The sequence below is a fragment of the Equus caballus genome, chromosome X (assembly GCF_041296265.1).
Source record: "Equus caballus isolate H_3958 breed thoroughbred chromosome X, TB-T2T, whole genome shotgun sequence".
Taxonomy (NCBI): domain Eukaryota; kingdom Metazoa; phylum Chordata; class Mammalia; order Perissodactyla; family Equidae; genus Equus; species Equus caballus.
This window is the reverse complement of record NC_091715.1, coordinates 10,169,532-10,188,096: the sequence shown is the minus strand read 5'-3', so window position 1 is coordinate 10,188,096 and position 18,565 is coordinate 10,169,532. Positions and strand designations below refer to the sequence as shown.

The following is an 18,565-nucleotide window of genomic DNA, read 5'->3' as shown; positions in this document are numbered from 1 at the left end:
GGTGGTTGGCCTCATTTCTCATGTCCATTTCTGAGGTCGTAGACTATACAGAGGCTGTTCCTTAGATTTTTACCTTGTCCTCCGAGATGCTCTGAATCTGTAGATTCCCCAATATGAAGACATCATGTTGAGAGTAAATGATGTAAAATATTATTGGTAGATTTCAGTGAGATCACTAAGATTTGCTCTTCATTCGTTGCCTTTTCTACACGCTCAGATATTTTATGTCTGACCTGGCAGAGGTGGTTATTTCAAGTTGCCCCAGCGGTTGCCAACTTTCAAGGCCTGCTGACTATTTTAGTGGAGTAAAGGACCTAAACGACTTCATCCTACTTCTCCTAATTTCCATCCCAGAAAATTGCCCAGAAGAGGCAATTTATAAAATACTGTATTTGAATAAATGTGAATATATTTAAAAGTATATAGTTTTTTGTCTTTTTTAGTGTAGATTCTCATCAGCAGCAGACCAAATGAAATAGCTCACATTTTTGTGCAATTCTTATCTTATACCGACCCTGGACCACCCAGCAACTGACCCAGCAAGGCACTGGTTTTCTGTAGACTTTCACCTGAGGGCTTTTGAATTATGTATTTCCAAGTCCTGGGTGTTTCCCTGAACTAACAAAAACAGGCACTCTATGTCAGAAAGTAAATTTCAAATAGTCGGTCAAGCTGTGTATTGATAAATCTCAAATCTTCTGTCAAGCTACATGTTGGATAATCATACTCGTCTGTAAATCAGTGGTTTTCAGACTTTGATGTGTTTAATAGAATCCCTCGGTGTGAGACTCCTTGTCTGAGATCCTCGTCCTTCATCTGAGTAGGTAGTTTCAGGAAGGTCACATCTAGAGTAGAGGGAGAGGAAGGTGACAGCCATGTGCTCACCCAGATTGTCTCAATCGACCCTGACAGTTCAAGAGCGGACAAATATCATAGTCCTCCTCTCCTAGCCTATCAATAGCTTATTTTTTAACTGTAAAAGGTACATGAATATATTTTTTCAATTGTCCTAAAAATTGTAATCCCCAATCTGTGAAAAGATCTTAACCAATCTTAAATTAAAACTCTCTTTCTACCAGATTTCTGTTAGGAAAACACAACAAAACATGAGAAGGTGAAATTCAATTTTTATATGTTCTATTGAATAGAACTAAGCTGTATCCATTTTGTTTCTAAAATATATTTCCAAATGGGTAACAGGGTCTAAATTTTATTATAAAATATCTTTGTAATGGTTTTACTGGTTTCTATTTTCTTTGTGTTCTTAGCACATGAAGATAAGTTTAGTGTGATTGCTTTGAGAGGTTAAAGGACATAGGTTAGTAAGATCAAAGCTGAGAAAAACTTAATTGCACCACATACATCCAAAGAAAGAGTTTCTGGCATCTTGCTGCAGAGAATGCCAGGAGCCCAGTGGAGTCCATCCCAGGCTGTTCAGACGTCAGTTAGAGCGGGTGGAAACTCATTTAACCTGCACAGTAGGAACGGTGATGGAGATGATGGTTGTAGGGCTCTTACATGATGCTCTTTCATTGTAACCATCCTGCCGAACTGGTCACTTAAGGCCCAGTGGACCTTGGAGCCAGGACAGGCTTCACAAAGCGTCTCGTCCCAGTCATGTTATAGATGAGGAAATGAAGGCTCAGGCATGAGTTGCCCAAGTCCTCATGACTGGCAAGTGACAGAGTCAGTGCTTGCTCAGTGGTAGACATTGCATGCTTACCTTGTGCTGACTTTGAATCTCACTGAACTTCCCATGCCTCGTGGATCCACCCCTGAATTCTGGGGGACACGGGGCATCGTGAATGCCGTATACAAATAGGGTGGCAAGGAGCTCATAGCTCCTCTGCTCGCACACATGCTCCATTGTTCTGTCGGGCTTCACTTGCAAAACGCAAATTCAAAGATCAAAGTATTAAGAATTTCAGGACAATGACATCAGAGTATTAAATCAAGCTTGAGACCCTTCTGAGGGTGGGGCTCTGTGTGTGTGTGTGTGTGTTTAAATAAAAGTCAGAGGCAACTCTAATTTGGTCTTGAGTACCTAGGTGTTAGCAACATCCTCCAGATTCCAGAAACCAATTTTGACAATTTGTTAAAGAGTGTCCTTCAAGGCACATCTTTTTAAATGCTATTGCTTTATTCTTCTTAGTTCCATTTATTTATTTCTAGCTTAATTGCAGGCATTTCATCTAAGCGGTACCTCCTCAGAGAGGTCTGGGGGAGATGTGCGGGTTGGGGTGGGGAGTGCCCTTAGAAACCCAGTCAGGCCAGACAAGGGCTCAGAAGTGAACCAACCCTTCAGGGACAGGGAGCGACTGGGAAGGATGTAGAATCACCAGCTTTTCCTTCTCTACCTCCTACCCGGACCTGAAGGATGGTGGTGAGAGCATGAAGAACTTACGAGCTAGAAATAACATTTCATAAGTTTCACAGAGGAGGCATTGCACTGTGGCTCTGGAGGGTCCAGTTCCCCCAAGAGCTATGTGGGGGTCTGTGTGCCTGCCTGTTACAACACCGTTACCCAACAGATAGAAACCCATTAATCCACAGTTGACTGCATTTCAGGGAAAGGTGACAGTGACTCCTGCATCTAGGCCAGAATAAGGCCTTCTTGATGCACCTTGAATTCTCAGAGTTCAAAGGAGTCACGTCATCTTTATCCCTACCCTGACGGGATCATCCCATAATTTTCCAACTTCTGTTGAGAATTTTCACAGCCCAGATGTCTTGTGATTTAAAATATCATGAATTTGAATATGTCTGGCTTCCTTCATAAAACAGGCCAAAGGTATTGAGACTCGCCTTCCTTGGGGGTCCAACGTTGAGGGTTAGGGTTCCTGCAGGTTGACAAAAGTCTTTGTCTCCCATGTGTGTGGGGGGCAGGTAAAGGCAGATAAGTGTCTTTTCAGTGTAAATAGCTGCCATAGAGAGAGGTTTGCATTTATAACTGAGAGACAGAGGGGTGGTTAGAGAGAATGCTGAGAAGAGCAAAGTGGGTGAGTTAACCAGGAGGCCTCCTAAAGGAGGTGGGCTCTGGCCTGTGCCTTGCAGGAAGGGAAGAGGAGCTGGGGTGGCCAAGTGGGCTGGAGTTTTGGCAGATGATGTAAGGAAAATCCCCTGCAGAGCGACTTTCAGATTGAGCCACCATCTCTCCTTGGGTAAGAGAATACTCTAGCCCCTGTGGTTTCTGGCCAGCCCAGTAGGAACTGCTCTGAAGACATGACTAGGATCCCAATAGCTGCAGTTCAGCAGCTTCCAGAGAGGTTTGGAGGACCTGCCCTTGTTCATGTCGGCTGGTACATGCGTGGTGGGCGACTTAATTGGGAACCCTCATAGGGAGAGCTCATGATGGTGTGCCACCCTTAGTGAGGAATCTGAGCTCCCCACAGGACACGATAATTAATCAGGAAGCACGTTGTCAGTGGATTGGCTGTCTGTCTCCTGATGTACACCTTGCATACACAGGAAGAAGTAGAAACTTTCCGTTTTTAATCAAAACCAGTTTAAAAACCCATCATCTGGTCCTTGTTTCTGTTTTGGCTTTAAGTGTGGTTCCATCGTGTTGAGATCCACTTCCCCACAATTGATGAGACACACAGTGAGGATATTGTTTACCTCCCTCGCTCTCCCTCTAGTCTCTGATCCCCTAGAGACTCAGCCTCACTCAAGTCCCAAAGCAATCTGGACTCAGGGCAAGCTGCCTGCTTTACTAAGACCAAAACCACCGTACTTTCCGTTATGCCACCTATAAAATGGAGCAGATGATACCTCCCTCATAGGACTGTGAATGTGGACTAAATCAAGTAACAAATGTACCCTTCTTGGTGCTGGGCATGTTGCCTTATAACCTCCCTCTCACCTTTAACCACCTGTTCTAAGATGAAATTCCTTAAATCTTAAATAAACTTCTCCTTTTCCCTCCATTTCTTCTGCCCCCCCATTTCAGAAGGAGAAGTGTTCCATCCTCCTAGCCACAGTTGGCCCTCTGCCTCTCCTGTGATCCCGATTCATCATTTATCCACCTTCACTTGCATCTTCTTAACCTCTCTCTTTCAACCGCCACCTTCCTTTTAGCATAAAACATTTTGGGATTCTCTTCCTTATTGTATTTTCCTCCTTAACCTGCCTGCATCTTTCTCTCGCCTTCCCTTCACTGTCAAATTTCTTTAGAAAGTAGGCTGCCCTTGTTTCCCGTTCTTCACTTCCCAGTCCTTCAGTAGCCCCTCTACAAACTGGTTTCCATTCTGATCTTTCTACTGATGCTGGTAAGGAAATTGGGATTTTCCATCTGAGTGGCCTTTGCCGAGTCCTCGCCTTCTGGCTGCCTTGACTGGACCTCCTCCTCCTCCTCAGAGTTCCCTCCTCCTCTGTGACAAGGACCTGTCCTGAATCTCCTCCAACGTCCTATGCATCCTTTGAGAGTAATTCTTCCCCTAGAGACCCTCGAATTGGGTGGCACCTGCAAGACTTTCTCCTCTGTACCATCTCCCGTGGCGTCTCACCCACTCCTGTGACAATTAATTCCTCTCTGCTGATAATGCCCAAGTCGTCATTTCCGAACTCTTTCTAGTCTGAGCAATCGTGCAGACATGGCTCACGTGGTTTCCAAACTTGATAGTTTTTCTCCCTTATCTGCTCACCCATTGTGGGTTGAATTATGTGCCCCAGAAATCTATGTTGAGGCCCTAACCCCTGGTACCTGGGAATGGGCCCTTATTTGGAAATAGGGCCTTTGTAGATGTAATCGAGTTAAGATGATGTCATACTCCATTGGGGTGGCCCCTAGTCCAATATGACTAGTGTCCTTAGAAGAAGAGGCACAGACACACAGGGAGAATGTCGTGTGATGACAAAGGCAGAGGTTAGAATGATGTATCTAATAGCCAAGGATTGCCAGTAACCACCAGAAGCTAGAAGAGGCAAGGAAGGATGCTCCCCTAGGGCCTTCAGAGAGAGCGTGGGCCTGCCGACACCTTGATTTTGGATTTCTAGCTTCCAGAACTGTGAGAGAATAATTTCTGTTGTTTAAAACCACCCGGTTTGCACTCCTTTGTTATGGCAGCCCTAGGAAACCAAGGCATCACCTCATTTTCCCATGTGTTTCCTGCGGCACTCAGCATCCTTTTAGGGATCCAAGCTGAAGTCTCGGAATCAATCCTGAACCCCCGTCTCCCTCACCTTGATACCCAGGTCATCATTTCTGCCTCGACTAGGTGGAGAGTCTCCACCTCTTCCCCAGGTGAGTGTGGTTGCCCTGACACTGGCCTGCCCGGTCTCCTAACCATCCATCCAACTGCCTTCTGTATAGCTTTCATAGAACAGCTCTGATTATGTCACCATCATTGTAGCACACATTTTGTGTGTCCCCACTGCCTACAGCTGTTGGCTGCATATTGGAATTACCTGGGGAGAGTTTAAAGCTCTTGTGCCCATCGCATAGCTCTGACTAGCAGATCAGAATCTCTGGGAGTGGGGCCCGGGCATCAGTCTCTTCAAAGCTTCCCACTTGGTTCCAGTGTTTTAGGGAAAAAAAAATAGATTCAAGGCAGTGGTTTGCAACCAAGGTTGATTTTGCCCTCCAGGAGACATTTGGCAATGTCTGCAGACATTTTTGGGTTGTCAAAACTAGGGTGGAGCTACTGGCATCTAGTGACTGGAGACCAGGGATGCGGCTGAACATCCTCCAGTGCACAGGACAGCCCCACACCCAGGAATTACCTAGCCCCAGATGACAGATGTGGTCCACACCAGTGAGGCAAATGCACACGCTGCCTCATGCCGCAGTAATGCCCGTGCTGTGTGCCCATTCGCCAGCCCTGTATATTCAAACTTTTCATGCCCCACCTGTTTCCATCATGCGAAGCCTCAGCCTGCTCCTGCCAAACTCATTCTCTTGCTCTCCTTTTGAAAATGAGGTTCAGTGGCATTTTTGCCAGAAGAGAGAGGCTTGTCACCCACTCAAGTTGCTTTTGCCAAACTCAACAATCACTGTTTTGGCAGCTCCTGCAGCTCCTAATGAGGACACTGCCTGTCGTTAAACAAACTGCTGATCCAATTGGCTAAGAGAGGCTCCTGTGTGCTCATCGTTATTGACATTAGCCAGTTTTGTGGCAGTGGCCTGCCTGGGAACCACCTCTGCCACTAAAGAGAAACACTAAGGATGATGGTTTGTACTTACGGAGCTTTATAATTGACAAGAGTTTTCACATACGTCATCCAATTTGATTTGTCATCTCAGCTCTCAGCTTTATATGGTGTCATTTCCTGTAAAGGAAAGTGTAACAGGTGTAGAGGAGGGGCTGAGGAAATACACCAGGAAAGAGAGTGAGAATAAGGAATCAGGAAAGAGAGCGAGAATAAGGAATCAGGAAAGAGAGCGAGAATAAGGAATCAGGAAAGAGAGCGAGAATAAGGAATCAGGAAAGAGAGCGAGAATAAGGAATCAGGAAAGAGAGCGAGAATAAGGAATCAAAGGGTTTTTAAAACCCACCTTGGATGTAAAATCAGAAATTTCATTCTGGTAATGGGAGACAAAAGCTTTGCCAAATTGGTAAAGCTTCGGGAAGGTCTATTTATGGAAAGGACCCAATGTTAGACGATCATAAATTTCTGGCTCTATACTATATTACTAGTTCCTGTGTTTTTTAATGTATGCAACATTTTGAGCACAGCACAGAAGTGTTAATAGTTTGAATGTTATTGCTACTTTACATAAAGAGTATCTTTTCTGCTTTCAGTGTAAGATTTAAGAATTCTTGCTGTCTTTATAATTCTGTTCTCTCCAAAGGCTCACACGTTTGCCTCCAGAACATATCTTTGATTTTATCATGGTGGGTAATTTGAAACTAGGAGTCATTTAGCAAAAATTTCTTTTAAAACACAATTATTTAAAATTCATCCATTCAAGCACACTGGACTGTGACGTGAGGTTGTCTTTGGCTCTGGGTTGTTGCTCTGGGTGTTGATTTTCTTCGAGGGGCAAAGAGGAAGGATTACGCCGGGGCGTGTGAGTTACACATGGCATGGGTATGCCTTCTAGGCCCCAGAAACCGTGCAGAAAGCATAGGTCTTGGGGAGACCCACTGGCTCTGAGTCGCCTGTCTTTGTCAGAGGTGGTCACTGTGATGTCTTCCACAAAATACAGTCTTAACTCCTTACTCAGGAGAGAGGTGAAGGGACTTGAGGAATCGGGAGGACACACTGGCTCATTGGAAAGGAGGGAGCGTCTATCACCAGGAGGAAAGAAACGATCCATAAAGAAAACAGTCAATGCCAAGAATGGAAACCAAGATGAATGGTAAAGAGATGAATGAGCCTGTGTCTCTGGAGCTGCATGACCACTAGGAGGCTCTGTCCTCGGGTACTGAGGTGAGGCTGGACTTTGGGGGAAAAAAGTTCCATGAAATGTGAAAATTTCAGAGGAATTAGTAGTTTGAAGGAATACTATGGAAACATCCCTTCTTGGTGATTAATGACTCCCCACTGAAGAGTCATTCTGAGACCAGAAGAAATCTATAACATAGTTCCAGAAAGTTGGAAGAAGTAGGCATTTGACCAGCTTTATGGGTAGCCATGTGACTATGATAAGGACATGTAGGTAGATTATCATACAGTCCCATGCATTCATCCCATTCTCCGTGAATTCCCAGTTAACTGAACAATCATAGCCATAGAACATAGAATAGTGACTCAATTTCTGGCATTTAGTAGGTACTTAATGGACCTTGGTTGAATGAATGAATGGATGAAAGAACCAGTCGACTGGTGATGTCCATAGTGGCCTACACAGAATTCTCTCACCTTGGTCTTGTTGTATTGAACACTTCCATCAATTATTTGGATCACAGGCATGTGAGATACATAAAGCAAATTTACTGTACTTGGAGACTGATATTGTGATTTATAATGAGAAATATATATTTGCTCTTCTGTTTCTGGCACAAAGCTCCTAAAACCCTCGGAATTTCCTGTAATGGAGAGCCATAAAGGTGTCTTTTATTATGTTAATAAGGTGACTTTGAAACCTAAGGATCGGGGCAGGTTGCCAGTGGAACCAACCATGTGATTAGAGGGTTGGAACTTTCAGTCGTCCCCGCCCCATGTACACACACACCTCCACCTCCAGGGAGGGGAGAGGGCCTGGAGACTGAGTTCAGTCACCAAAGGCCGATGATTTAGTCAATTGTATCTATGTAATGAAGTCACCATAAAAACCCAAAAGGACTGGGTTCAGAGAGCTTCCTGGTTGGTGAACACGTGGAGATTTGGGGAGTTGCACGCTGTGAGAGAGCGTGGATTTCCCTGTACCTTGTCTTGTGCTTTCCTCATCTAGCCGTTGATTCATATCCCTTCATATCCTTTATACTAAACCAGTAATCTAGTAAGTAAAATGTTTCTCTGAGTTCTGTGAGCCACTCTAGCAAATCGATGGAACCCGGGGTGGAGGTCGTTGGAACCTCTGATCTCTAACTGGTCAGTCAGAAGCACAGATGACAACCTGGACTTGAGATTGGCATCTGAAGTGGGGGTATGGAGGAGGACAGTCTTGTAGGAGGATCTGATGCTATCTCCAGATAGATAGTGTCAGAATTGAGTTGAAGTGCAGGACACCCTGCTGGTATCGGAGAATTACTTGGGGGGTGTGAGGAAACTCCTCCACCACACACACACACACACACACACGCACACACACACACGAATTGGTGACCAGAATCGTTAGAGACAAAATAAACCTGGGAAGATTATTAATGGAATAGATCATAGAAGAAAAATCCAAATTATCTTGACAAGTTGGAAACTGGACCAAGATGTATAGGCCTGGGCATGAAGCCCTATGTATGAGATTAAAATTTCAGTTGAACCACAGGAGCCTCCTATTTTGAGAGTAATGATTGTGAAAAAGACTTGGGAGTCTTGCCCCTGTCCCCATCATTCAACCCAAACCCTTCTCATGGAAGTTCCAATGACTATTTGGTGGGACAAGGTACTTTCTGCTTGTCAATCGTCATCCTTTTTTCTCCTTCTACAGTTTTTGACACTGTTTGACACTGTTAACTTCCTGCCCTTCATGGAACCTTTTTCTAATTCCAAAAATCCCACTTTGGCCTTGTTCTCTGCTTTTCTGATTTTTCCTTCTTAATCTCTTTTACCTTCCCTTTAAAGTTTTTCCTTTACCTTTATATTTAAAAGTCAATGTTCCTTACATTCCCATCTCCATGTATTTGTAGTCTGTATCTCTCCCTGATCATTTGTTCACCATTCATTTAACATCTATTTGTTGAGGACCTACTATGTGCCAGGAACTGTTCTAGAAGCTGGTAATACAGCAGAGAACAAAACAGACAAAAATTTCTGCCCATAACGGGCTTATATTCTAGCGGAAAGAGAGTCAATACATAAGTAAGTGAATAGATCAATCAGTGTTGGGCCATGGTTAAAACAATAATGAAAATCAAAGCCAAGTAAAGAGATTGGGCATGACAGGGCTACTATTTTAGGCAAGAAAGTCAAGGAGGGTGCCCTGAGAAGGTGGCATTTGCAAGGCTGCTTCTACACCAAGGACTCCCAGATCCTGGTCTCTGGTCGGGCCCTCTCCTTTGGGGCCATAGTCCTGAATGCCTCTTGGACAGCGCCTGCAGGATGCTCCAGGGCCCTGAAAACCCTACATGCTCATCTCCTCTACCAAACTTCCTCCTCCTCTTTGGTTCCCCATTTTGGTTCATAGCGTGACCATTTCCTCACTCAGCCGAGCTAGAAGCTCCACACTCCCCTTGGCATCCTTTTCCACCCCCACGCATAGGTATCCAATCAGATGTCATCCAGGTTCCCTTGCTCCCCCTGCCATAGTTGAGGCCTTCCCTGTCTTGCTTGTGCTATTTCCAGACTCCTAATTCCTTTGCCAGCCTCTAGTCTCACCCTGCCCCGCTCTGTCTTTCACATTACCAACAGAATGACCTTCATGAAGCACAGATTAGAACTCCTTTCAAACCTTCCATCTCCTCCCACTGCCTCCAGGATTAGCAAGGCATTGAACCTCCCTGGTTCCCACCCTACTGGTTCAGCCATCTCCCTTCACTTCCCTCTCACCACACGCACCCTGTGCTCTGAACCCTCTGTCAGAAAAATCATCTCCCCAACACTTTGACGATACCCTTTTTTTCTTTTTGTATACTGTTCAGTTTTTCCTGAAACATTCTTTCCCTTCCCTACTCTTCTCCCCCCTGCTCTTCCCTACTCTTCTCCCTTCTCTGCCCTTCCATACCCTTTCCTACCCAGCAAGTTTCTAACCATACTGCGGTAAGCGGCTCAACTCTGCAAAGCTGTGCTTCCCCTCCTCCCATCTTTGTGGTGATCGCATAGTGCTTGCAGCAGGTGGGATCACCCTGGTTTTAGGAGGGTTCTCTGGGTCCCATTAACCTGTGGGTTACCTGGAGACAGGCACTGTCTCTTGTGCATGTCTGTGTTGCTTGTAGATGAGAACACTTGAAAGGTTATTCTGTGCATGTTTGCTGAACTGGCTGGAATTCTACAGAAGACTTATATAAGTTGAACCACGTGAAACTACTGTTCTTTTTGGTCAACATCAGCAATTTTGTATGGTTCAATAAATACATCCATCTTGTATCAATATTCGTTATTCTTATTTTGGCTCTCAGAAGTATTCTTACCTTCAACCAGACTGCCTTAAAGCATGGGGTTTAAAGAATTCTTTTCAGCTGTGGGAGACATTTCCCATCTTACATGTTCTACATATCCAATTTTTCTGGCCAAAAATGGATACATACCTCAGAAATGTTATAAAAGTACACTCTGTTTTCTTTCTTGCTATTACCATTTTTTCTATCACGTTTTCTCTGATTCAAATGATTTATCATAAACATCTGTGAGTTTTGAAGTTGTTTATAAAGTGATACAATGGTAACTTCTAGAATTGTCACACATTATCAGCCTAATGAAAAGAAAGCCAAGTTGTAAACAAGATAAAAGTGATGAATTGTCCACTTGCATGTGGTTTTCAGGGTGAAAGTAGGTCAAGGTATCAACTGGAGAAATTGTCAATGTTTTGTCCACTGGTTTTGATGTCCCCGACTATGATACAGAACTGGAGTTGTCCTTAAATTTAGAACAGCTTCCATATTCTGCCTTCCCACTTTGTCAACATTTAAAAATAATATTCTTAAGTAATAGCCAAAAAAATTATTCTATTCTGCCAGTTCTATAATTAAATGACTTTGCTAGATATTTTTTAAATAAAAACCAATAACATAGCTAGACAGAATTATCCCCTTTTGTGCTGAATTGAATTTTGTTTGGGTTTTAGTTCTCACTTGAACTGCTAAGGAAGAATGAGCCTGTCACAAAGCAATAATTGCCATCTTTCTGTCTGAATGCGCCTGAGTAATCTTTGCAAAAATGTTTAAGACCATCCTGCTTGGACACGTCATCGGGTTTTCCCATGAGCTAGTTACATCACAGATGAATCGCTCTTCAAAAGACTGACATTTTAGCTGCCATGCTTCTCAATCCCCTCGTCCTGAGACAGCGAAATTGGCTGGGGCCCTAACTTAAGGGAATAGTTGATCGTGGGTGTGGTCTTCTAGTGCCATGATTAAAGTGAAAAATGAGATGTAAAATTAAAAGAAAATGTTGAAACAGGCTAAACTGGTTTTCAAAATCTTTTCTGGTTTAGCAGGGCCAGAGGTATTGAATGCAGAAGGCTTTGGGGATTATCTCAAACTAAGGCCTTAAAAGATCAGGTTGTTGGAGGATTTTGATTCAGGATCTTACACATTTTTTTAAAGTGTTGAATAACAAACCCTCAAAACCTGGGAGAGATTTTTTAGGAGAGGGTGGTCTCTGATTTGTCTTTATGTTTGCCCTTAAGACAGATGTTCAACCCAGCCAGCTAGCAAACTCTGTTCTTGGTCAGGGTACCCTTCACCCTGTGGTTATCAATGGTCATCCCTGTATTTGACTTGAGTTTCTATAAATTTTTTGATAGGGACAATGAAGGTAAGTGGGGCAAGTAAATGCTTAAAAAATGGTGCACAAATTAGTGATGCTTGGAAACATGGCCCATAACCATGATAAAGGCTTATATGCTTGGATGGGTTGAGAATGTTTGTTCAATAATATCGGCGTATGCAAGAAGGCTTGTGAAACCAGTGATCAAAATTATTATTGGTACACTAGCCTTTATGCTGAACATTTAGAATAAGTTTGAAAACACTCTTTTGACTTTGAGGGAGGTTTTAATGAATAAGGCTCCATATAGAAATAACCATGTCCAATAAGAAAAATCACTGTATTTTGATTTTCATTCCAAAAAAATACCAAAATGTCAACTAGATATATATGTAGCATATTATGATTATTTTTACACAAGAAAGGGTGCTTTCTTCTGAATTGGGCTCGAGCTAAAGTTTCTCTTACTATCACATATGTTAGGTATCATCAAGGAATGGATTCTAATACTGAATTGCTACACGGCTATTGTTAAATCCATATTTGGGTTTTCTTCCCGCTTAATGTATTTTTTCCCCTCTTTGATATATATATTTTCAAATCAGTCAATCTAGCTAGCTAGAGATTGTATAAAAGACACATATTAAAGCAAATAAAATAGAGACTTTGATTGCTTTGATTATATTCTGCCAGGTCAGGGATAAATGAAATAAATCAAACTGTGCTGCCCCATTAAGGAGTCCCACGGGAAAGAAAGAGTTTGCTTATGGAGAGATATGCGCTCTCCTGAGAGAAGATACACTGTGGCTGACCAGCTGAGTCACGTGGTGGGAGGGGGCTCTTTTCTTTCTCCTCCACATCCCGTCCTCTGATGTCACAAATCTATTCTTTCCTGGGAGAATTAATTAGCATTCACTGGGTGCAGTTGGCTAGGAGAAAGGGGAGCCAGAGCGCGTGTGTGGGAGAGCAAGAAGGAAGAGCCCGGTGGGGGCGCGGGTTCTTCCCCCCTTGGAGCCGCATTGAGACTTGAGGCACACTCGGGCACAGAACGGCTGTTTTATAACTGGGATCCTCGGTGACGTATGGCTGCCTGCTCCTTGGCAGCTGTCTTTATGGACCAGTAGGCAGAGGGAAAATTGACGCTGACGAGACTTTTGCATCTTGGAAGGGACTGTAATCTACTGTAGTGAAGAACAGAACCTCTCAATCACGCGGGTGTAAATAAGAGACGGAGGGGAGTCCAAAAGAAAAGGAAGAGGAGGGGAAGAGTGTGTGTTGGGGGGAGCGGGGAAAAGCATTTTTGGTGGATGGTATGAAGCCAGCCATGGAAACTGCAGCCGAGGAAAATACTGAACAAAGCCAAGAGAGAAAAGGTACCCAGTGCTCTGACAATAGCCTGTTTAAAGCTTTTCACTGGGGGTGCTTAAAAAGGGGTAGCCCGGTTTTGTGTCTCTTGTAAAATAGCTCTGAAACAATCCCTATGGCATGGGCTTGCTTTAGGGTGGTGGGTTTTTTTGTTTTCTGTTTTTGTTTTTTTTTTTCCTGTAGGCTGGTGTTAAATTAATAGAGCAGCCTTTCTTCAATCCATTCCTGTTCCAAATCTTCCTACTGAACATGGTATTTCGTAGAAGGATGTCCGCAGTTTGTCACCTTGGGTGGCTGGATTGGGGAAACTGTCTTTTTTAAATTAATGTAATGAGTCACAACTTAGGTCATAGGCTCTGCATGTTATATTCCAGGGACGTGGGGTGCATTGTTTTCTGCTGATGCCAAGGAGGAACTGGAGAGGCACATATATTAAATATGCTTTGGTTCCACTAACGCTGTAGTGATTTGGATATTTTCTAATTTTCTTATTGAATACGATTGCTATTTCCATGTATCAGGCCCTGAGTATGACATAGAATAACCATTTACAGTTGGAGCTTGAGAGGGGGTCTGTCAGCTCTGTCGCCAGTGCTGATGGAAAGGCAGGGAGGTCTTCCACTATTTATGACTAGAGAATTGGGGGAGGAAAATTGATAAAGGTCCTGTTCCTTAAAGAGAATCTTAGAACATATCACGGTTCTGACATATGGGATTGCTTTTTTTGGAGAAATAAGCGTTTTGCGGTAAGAAAATGGCAGAAAATAGAGGCTAAAATTAATCTGTCTTTTCCTAGGTAATGACTGATTTCGTGTTTGATACCCCGTAGAATCAGCTCGGCCACTGTTAGGTTAACGGCGTCTCACTGCATTGCAATTTATCTCCCTCACCCAAAGTTAGAAACTGTCAGAAAGGCACAAAAACGGATTCTGTACCCGCAGTGGCTCTCATCAAAAGCTGTCGTGCTGAGGTTATTTCTCATGGCCCTAGCATCCACTGACAGTCACTAAATAATAGTAATTCTCCAGGATAGAGGTACAACTACGTTTTACTTAAGAATATGTAGGTTGAACTGTCCAAAATTGCTGATGGTCAACCATTTTACACCTACAAAACCATCAATTTCGTGTAAATTTCACCTTAACAGCAGGCTTCCTAGAGGCTGTTTGTTTTTATGTGGAATTTCTTCTGTACACAATACTTTAATAACATTTTATCCTAAACAATTTCATTTTTAAAATTATTTTTTGAAGTATGTTAAAATATACGTAATGTAAAATTTGCCATTTTAACCATTTTTAGGTGTATTAAGTGGCATTAAGTACATAGCACTTAAATTTTAAAATCGGTAGTTTAGTCAATCCCTGGATCGAACCTACTGTCCCCCAACGAAAATACAAAGCAAACTGCCAAAAAAAACCCCTGCCTTTTCTTGCATGTATAAATTTTTAATTTACACGAATGACCAAATAGCAATAAGAGAAGCTCTTGGGAATATTTATGAAGCTGAGGAACTGAGATAAAAGTTTAGGGATTCATTTCCGTGACGATTAGAGACGAAGTTTGCGGGATGATAGAATCATGTAATAGCATTGTTGTGAAGCCTATCGCATTTTATAGCAATTTTTTCCTAAACTAGATGACCTTGTTTAGTACTCACTTTTTATTAACATGGTGTTGGCCAGCAGCAGGTAAAACCATTCTGGTCTCTGCAGAAACTTCCCTTTCGTTTTTCTCCCCAAGAGCTAGCAAGGGGCATAAAACTGTATAAAATCCTTACTGTACAATTGTGTATCTCATTGTCATTTAGTCTCATGGACTGCTATTATTTTATGTCAATTAAATATTATTTAATACCAAAGCTACAGGCTGCCACTACATCCATTGACCATCTGTATATGAAAACTCGTTAGCTGTGGTTTTAGAGATGAAATTAGAAGTAAAAGATAATTCCTGGAGGAACTTTAAAAAGTGCCAAATTGGTAAACATTAGCTGTTTGTTAAGTAATTCAGAAATACCAAGTTAACACAAGAGATCGTCACATGTATATAGTACATGCTTAAGTAAGAATCCAGGCCGGGGAATGTATTTACTGCAGCAACAAGGGTGGTGATGGCTCTGCGACCCACCCAGCATAAATGTTGCTCTGCAGGGTGACTTACATACTAATCTTCATTTAGACCAACAAGTTCACATGCCAGCTGCACAAGGTCAAAACTCACGCAAGTATCATCTCTGTAGTGTCCCCAGTTTGCTCGCCCGTTGTCATTCAAGGCACACACACAGGCATACGACAGTAATCACAAATGTTTGTGCATGCTTGTCGCTCCAGTATTCCTTCAGATTTAACTTTAAATTTGTAAAATAAATGTTTACTTCATTGAAACTAACATTTAAAATTTCGACATAATTAGAGAATGCGTTATATAATTCTTAAGCTGGTGGATCTGATTTTTTTTTTCTTTTAAGCCTTTTAGCAAGGGATCTAATTTACTAAATTTAATCCTACACATTTTGTCACTTCCCACAGAGATTTTAATGCACATATATTTTTCCTCCCCTGTTCCCCCTTTCCCATTTGTTTTCAATAGTTGGTGCTCAGGGAAATACCTGTCTCTGAATTCGGGGTATTAATGTCCAACGGCTAGTACCCAGTAGCTTGTGAATTAACAGCTTTGGATAATTATTACAGTGTTTATTGAGAATATAAATTAAACTTAGCTTTACAAATTGATTTCAACTTTTCTAGTTTGTGCCACTTCCTGAGAGTTTCAGCAGGACAAAGAGAGTTGTTTCTTTAAACTAAATCAGAATGATTTTGTTCCTATTTTAAACAAAAATAATCCAAGTCCTTAAAAGAAAAAAAGCAAGCATATGTGTTTTTGAAACAGTCTCATAGCTTTTGTCACGGAACACTACTGGATGATCAAAATTCACAGAGAATATTTAGTGTTATTCAGGAATTTTTAAGGAAAGCAATTAGGTTTTCTCAGATGGATGTAAGAAATGCCAAATTATTATAAATGATGGTCTTTAAATTGGAAGCATTAAATTAGATCAAAGTGTGAGGATTGAGTAAGCAGCTTCACTGAAATGGAATAAGTGGAGGAAATGAATAAGACAGAATCAAAGGAAACAGATTATGGGACTCAATAATGAAGAGATGGACAGTTAGGTTTCTATTTATTTCTGTGGAGTATTACTTGATCTCAATTCATTTGTGAAAACCAATGCTTCTGGAATTGCTGGGAGTGCGTAATCAGGGGGTAGGAAAACAACTGAATCAATTGCCCTATTGTGTGAAAAAAACCTAAGTATCTGTGATGAAAATTATTTTTATTATATGTAGGAAATTGGAATCTATGGAAACAATTACACTCAGGCTAGTTAAGCTCCTACGAATCGTTGCTGAAATAAATTCCAGAATTCCTGGCATCAAATTGAGTTCCTAACCACATAGGAAGAAAAATGTAGTAAATTGGAAATAATGTATAATTTAAATTATAGGACGTAGGCAAGGTAAGAAGTGAATTCAAATTGTTGACTCGATTAAAAAATTAACATCCATTTAAATCTTTTTAATCAAGTGAATATAATTTCTTGCATGTTTGGGGTTTTTTAATTTAGCAAAATGTGTGTACTTTTGGCCCCCTCTTCTTTTTTGTTTAGGAAGAAAAGCACTCCTCTAGAATATATGACCTATATGCTAAAAACCCAGAGGGACACATTTAACGTGTTACACTATTCCTGGTGCTCTATGAATTATTCAATTTTGAGATTTTTTACTGATGTTTTCCTACTTGATTATATGAATATGGTACAGAGAAAGTTTCAAATACAGTTTTTCCCTGTGAGAATCTGCCAAGGAGGACATTTGAAGAGAGGGTGTCTGGGGACTAGGCTTAGAGGAAAGCATGGCCGGCCAGATGGTGCTGGACATATGTGGTAGGTAGGATACAGTTCGCTTTTATTTTATGTTGTTTTTTTAGAATATGTAAGTGTGGAGAAGATGTCAACGAGTCATTTGGTGCATCTCCTACTTTTATATTACTGTTTCTATTAGCATACTTTTTAAGACTTGGCCTTGTTATTTCATTAGACAAAGAATTCTGACCCATTTTTGGAAATTTAGATTTGACTTCCTTGAAATTGAGTGGAAATTTTGAATTCAGATTGTAATTTTAAACATCATGTTTCTCTGTTATTTGGAGGTACAGGTTAATTTAGAGTAAATAATCTTAATCAAAGGACTCATTAGCCTTATGTATTGGAGAACGTGTGAAATAGCCAGTTGTCCCCATGACGTAAATTTCCCCTCACTGGGACTGGTGATTAACTGGATTGTTTCAAAGACACTCTCTTGCTTTTTTCTTCTTGAGAGCAAACGTACATCCATGTAAGATGGTTGACTGGGACTAGGGATGGCTATGGGATGGTGGAGGAAGGTGACACCCACTGACTTTTGAGAGAGGGAAGCTGCAATCCTAGCTTCACGATGTACCTGGTGGTTCATTCACTTCTTCATTTTTTTATTCATTTAATAATGTTTTCCTTTGAACCCTCATCCGTCCTCTGAGCTCACATCATGGGCATAGAAGGGTGCTATCTCTTCTTGGGGACCATTATGTCTAGTATAATCTTGGTTTTCACCATAATTTTGCTGACTGGTGGCAGATTAAATAGCAGACGACAATGCCAGAGAGGAGAATTTTGATCCTTAGCCATCACACTGATATTTCTCTTCAGAGAACATGTAATAAAGGAAAAGAAAATAATGTCCTATTTTGTAGGCTGATTTGATTAATTGCATTAACTTCTTTGTATAGTCAAGCCTTACTAGCTATATTCTGTATCAAAGGTCAGCACACTTCCTCCGTAAGGGGCCAGAGAGTAAATATTTTAGCTTTCGTGGGCCGCACAGTCTCTCCAGTAACTACTCAAATCTACCATTGTAGCATGAACCAGCCATAGATAGTGTCTAAACAAATGGATGTGGCTGTGTTCCAATAAAACTTTACTTACAAACACAGGTGGCCATTGTTTGCTGATCCCTGCTGTATTCTATAGTGTTGTTATAACTTTCCTTTAATATTTTAAATAATAGCTGAAAATGAAGGATGGCAGACACAGCTTTCGAAGACCTTGCCCAGGGAATATGGTCTTTCTAGGAAGCTTAGTCTTTGTCACTTATTTGCTTCCGGTGATAATTTCCTAGATGCTAGAAAGTATAGC

At 41.8% G+C, this 18,565-nt stretch overlaps 1 protein-coding gene across 6 annotated transcripts in view; it reads left to right on the top strand.

Moving 5' to 3' along the window:
- GPM6B (glycoprotein M6B) overlaps positions 1-18,565 on the top strand; it is a 152,366-nt gene that overhangs the window by 93,568 nt on the left and 40,233 nt on the right. The window contains exon 1 of one of the 6 annotated variants that reach the window (XM_003365795.5): positions 12,777-13,340. The exons of 2 other annotated variants lie outside the window; for them this stretch is intronic. In XM_003365795.5, coding sequence (XP_003365843.1) covers positions 13,280-13,340 — 61 coding nt within the window. In that variant the 5' untranslated portion in view covers positions 12,777-13,279. Of the gene's footprint in view, positions 1-12,776; positions 13,341-18,565 lie in introns of those variants that run through there. 3 more of the 6 variants (XM_001489261.5, XM_005613995.4, XM_001489188.6) reach the window with 3 other exon arrangements.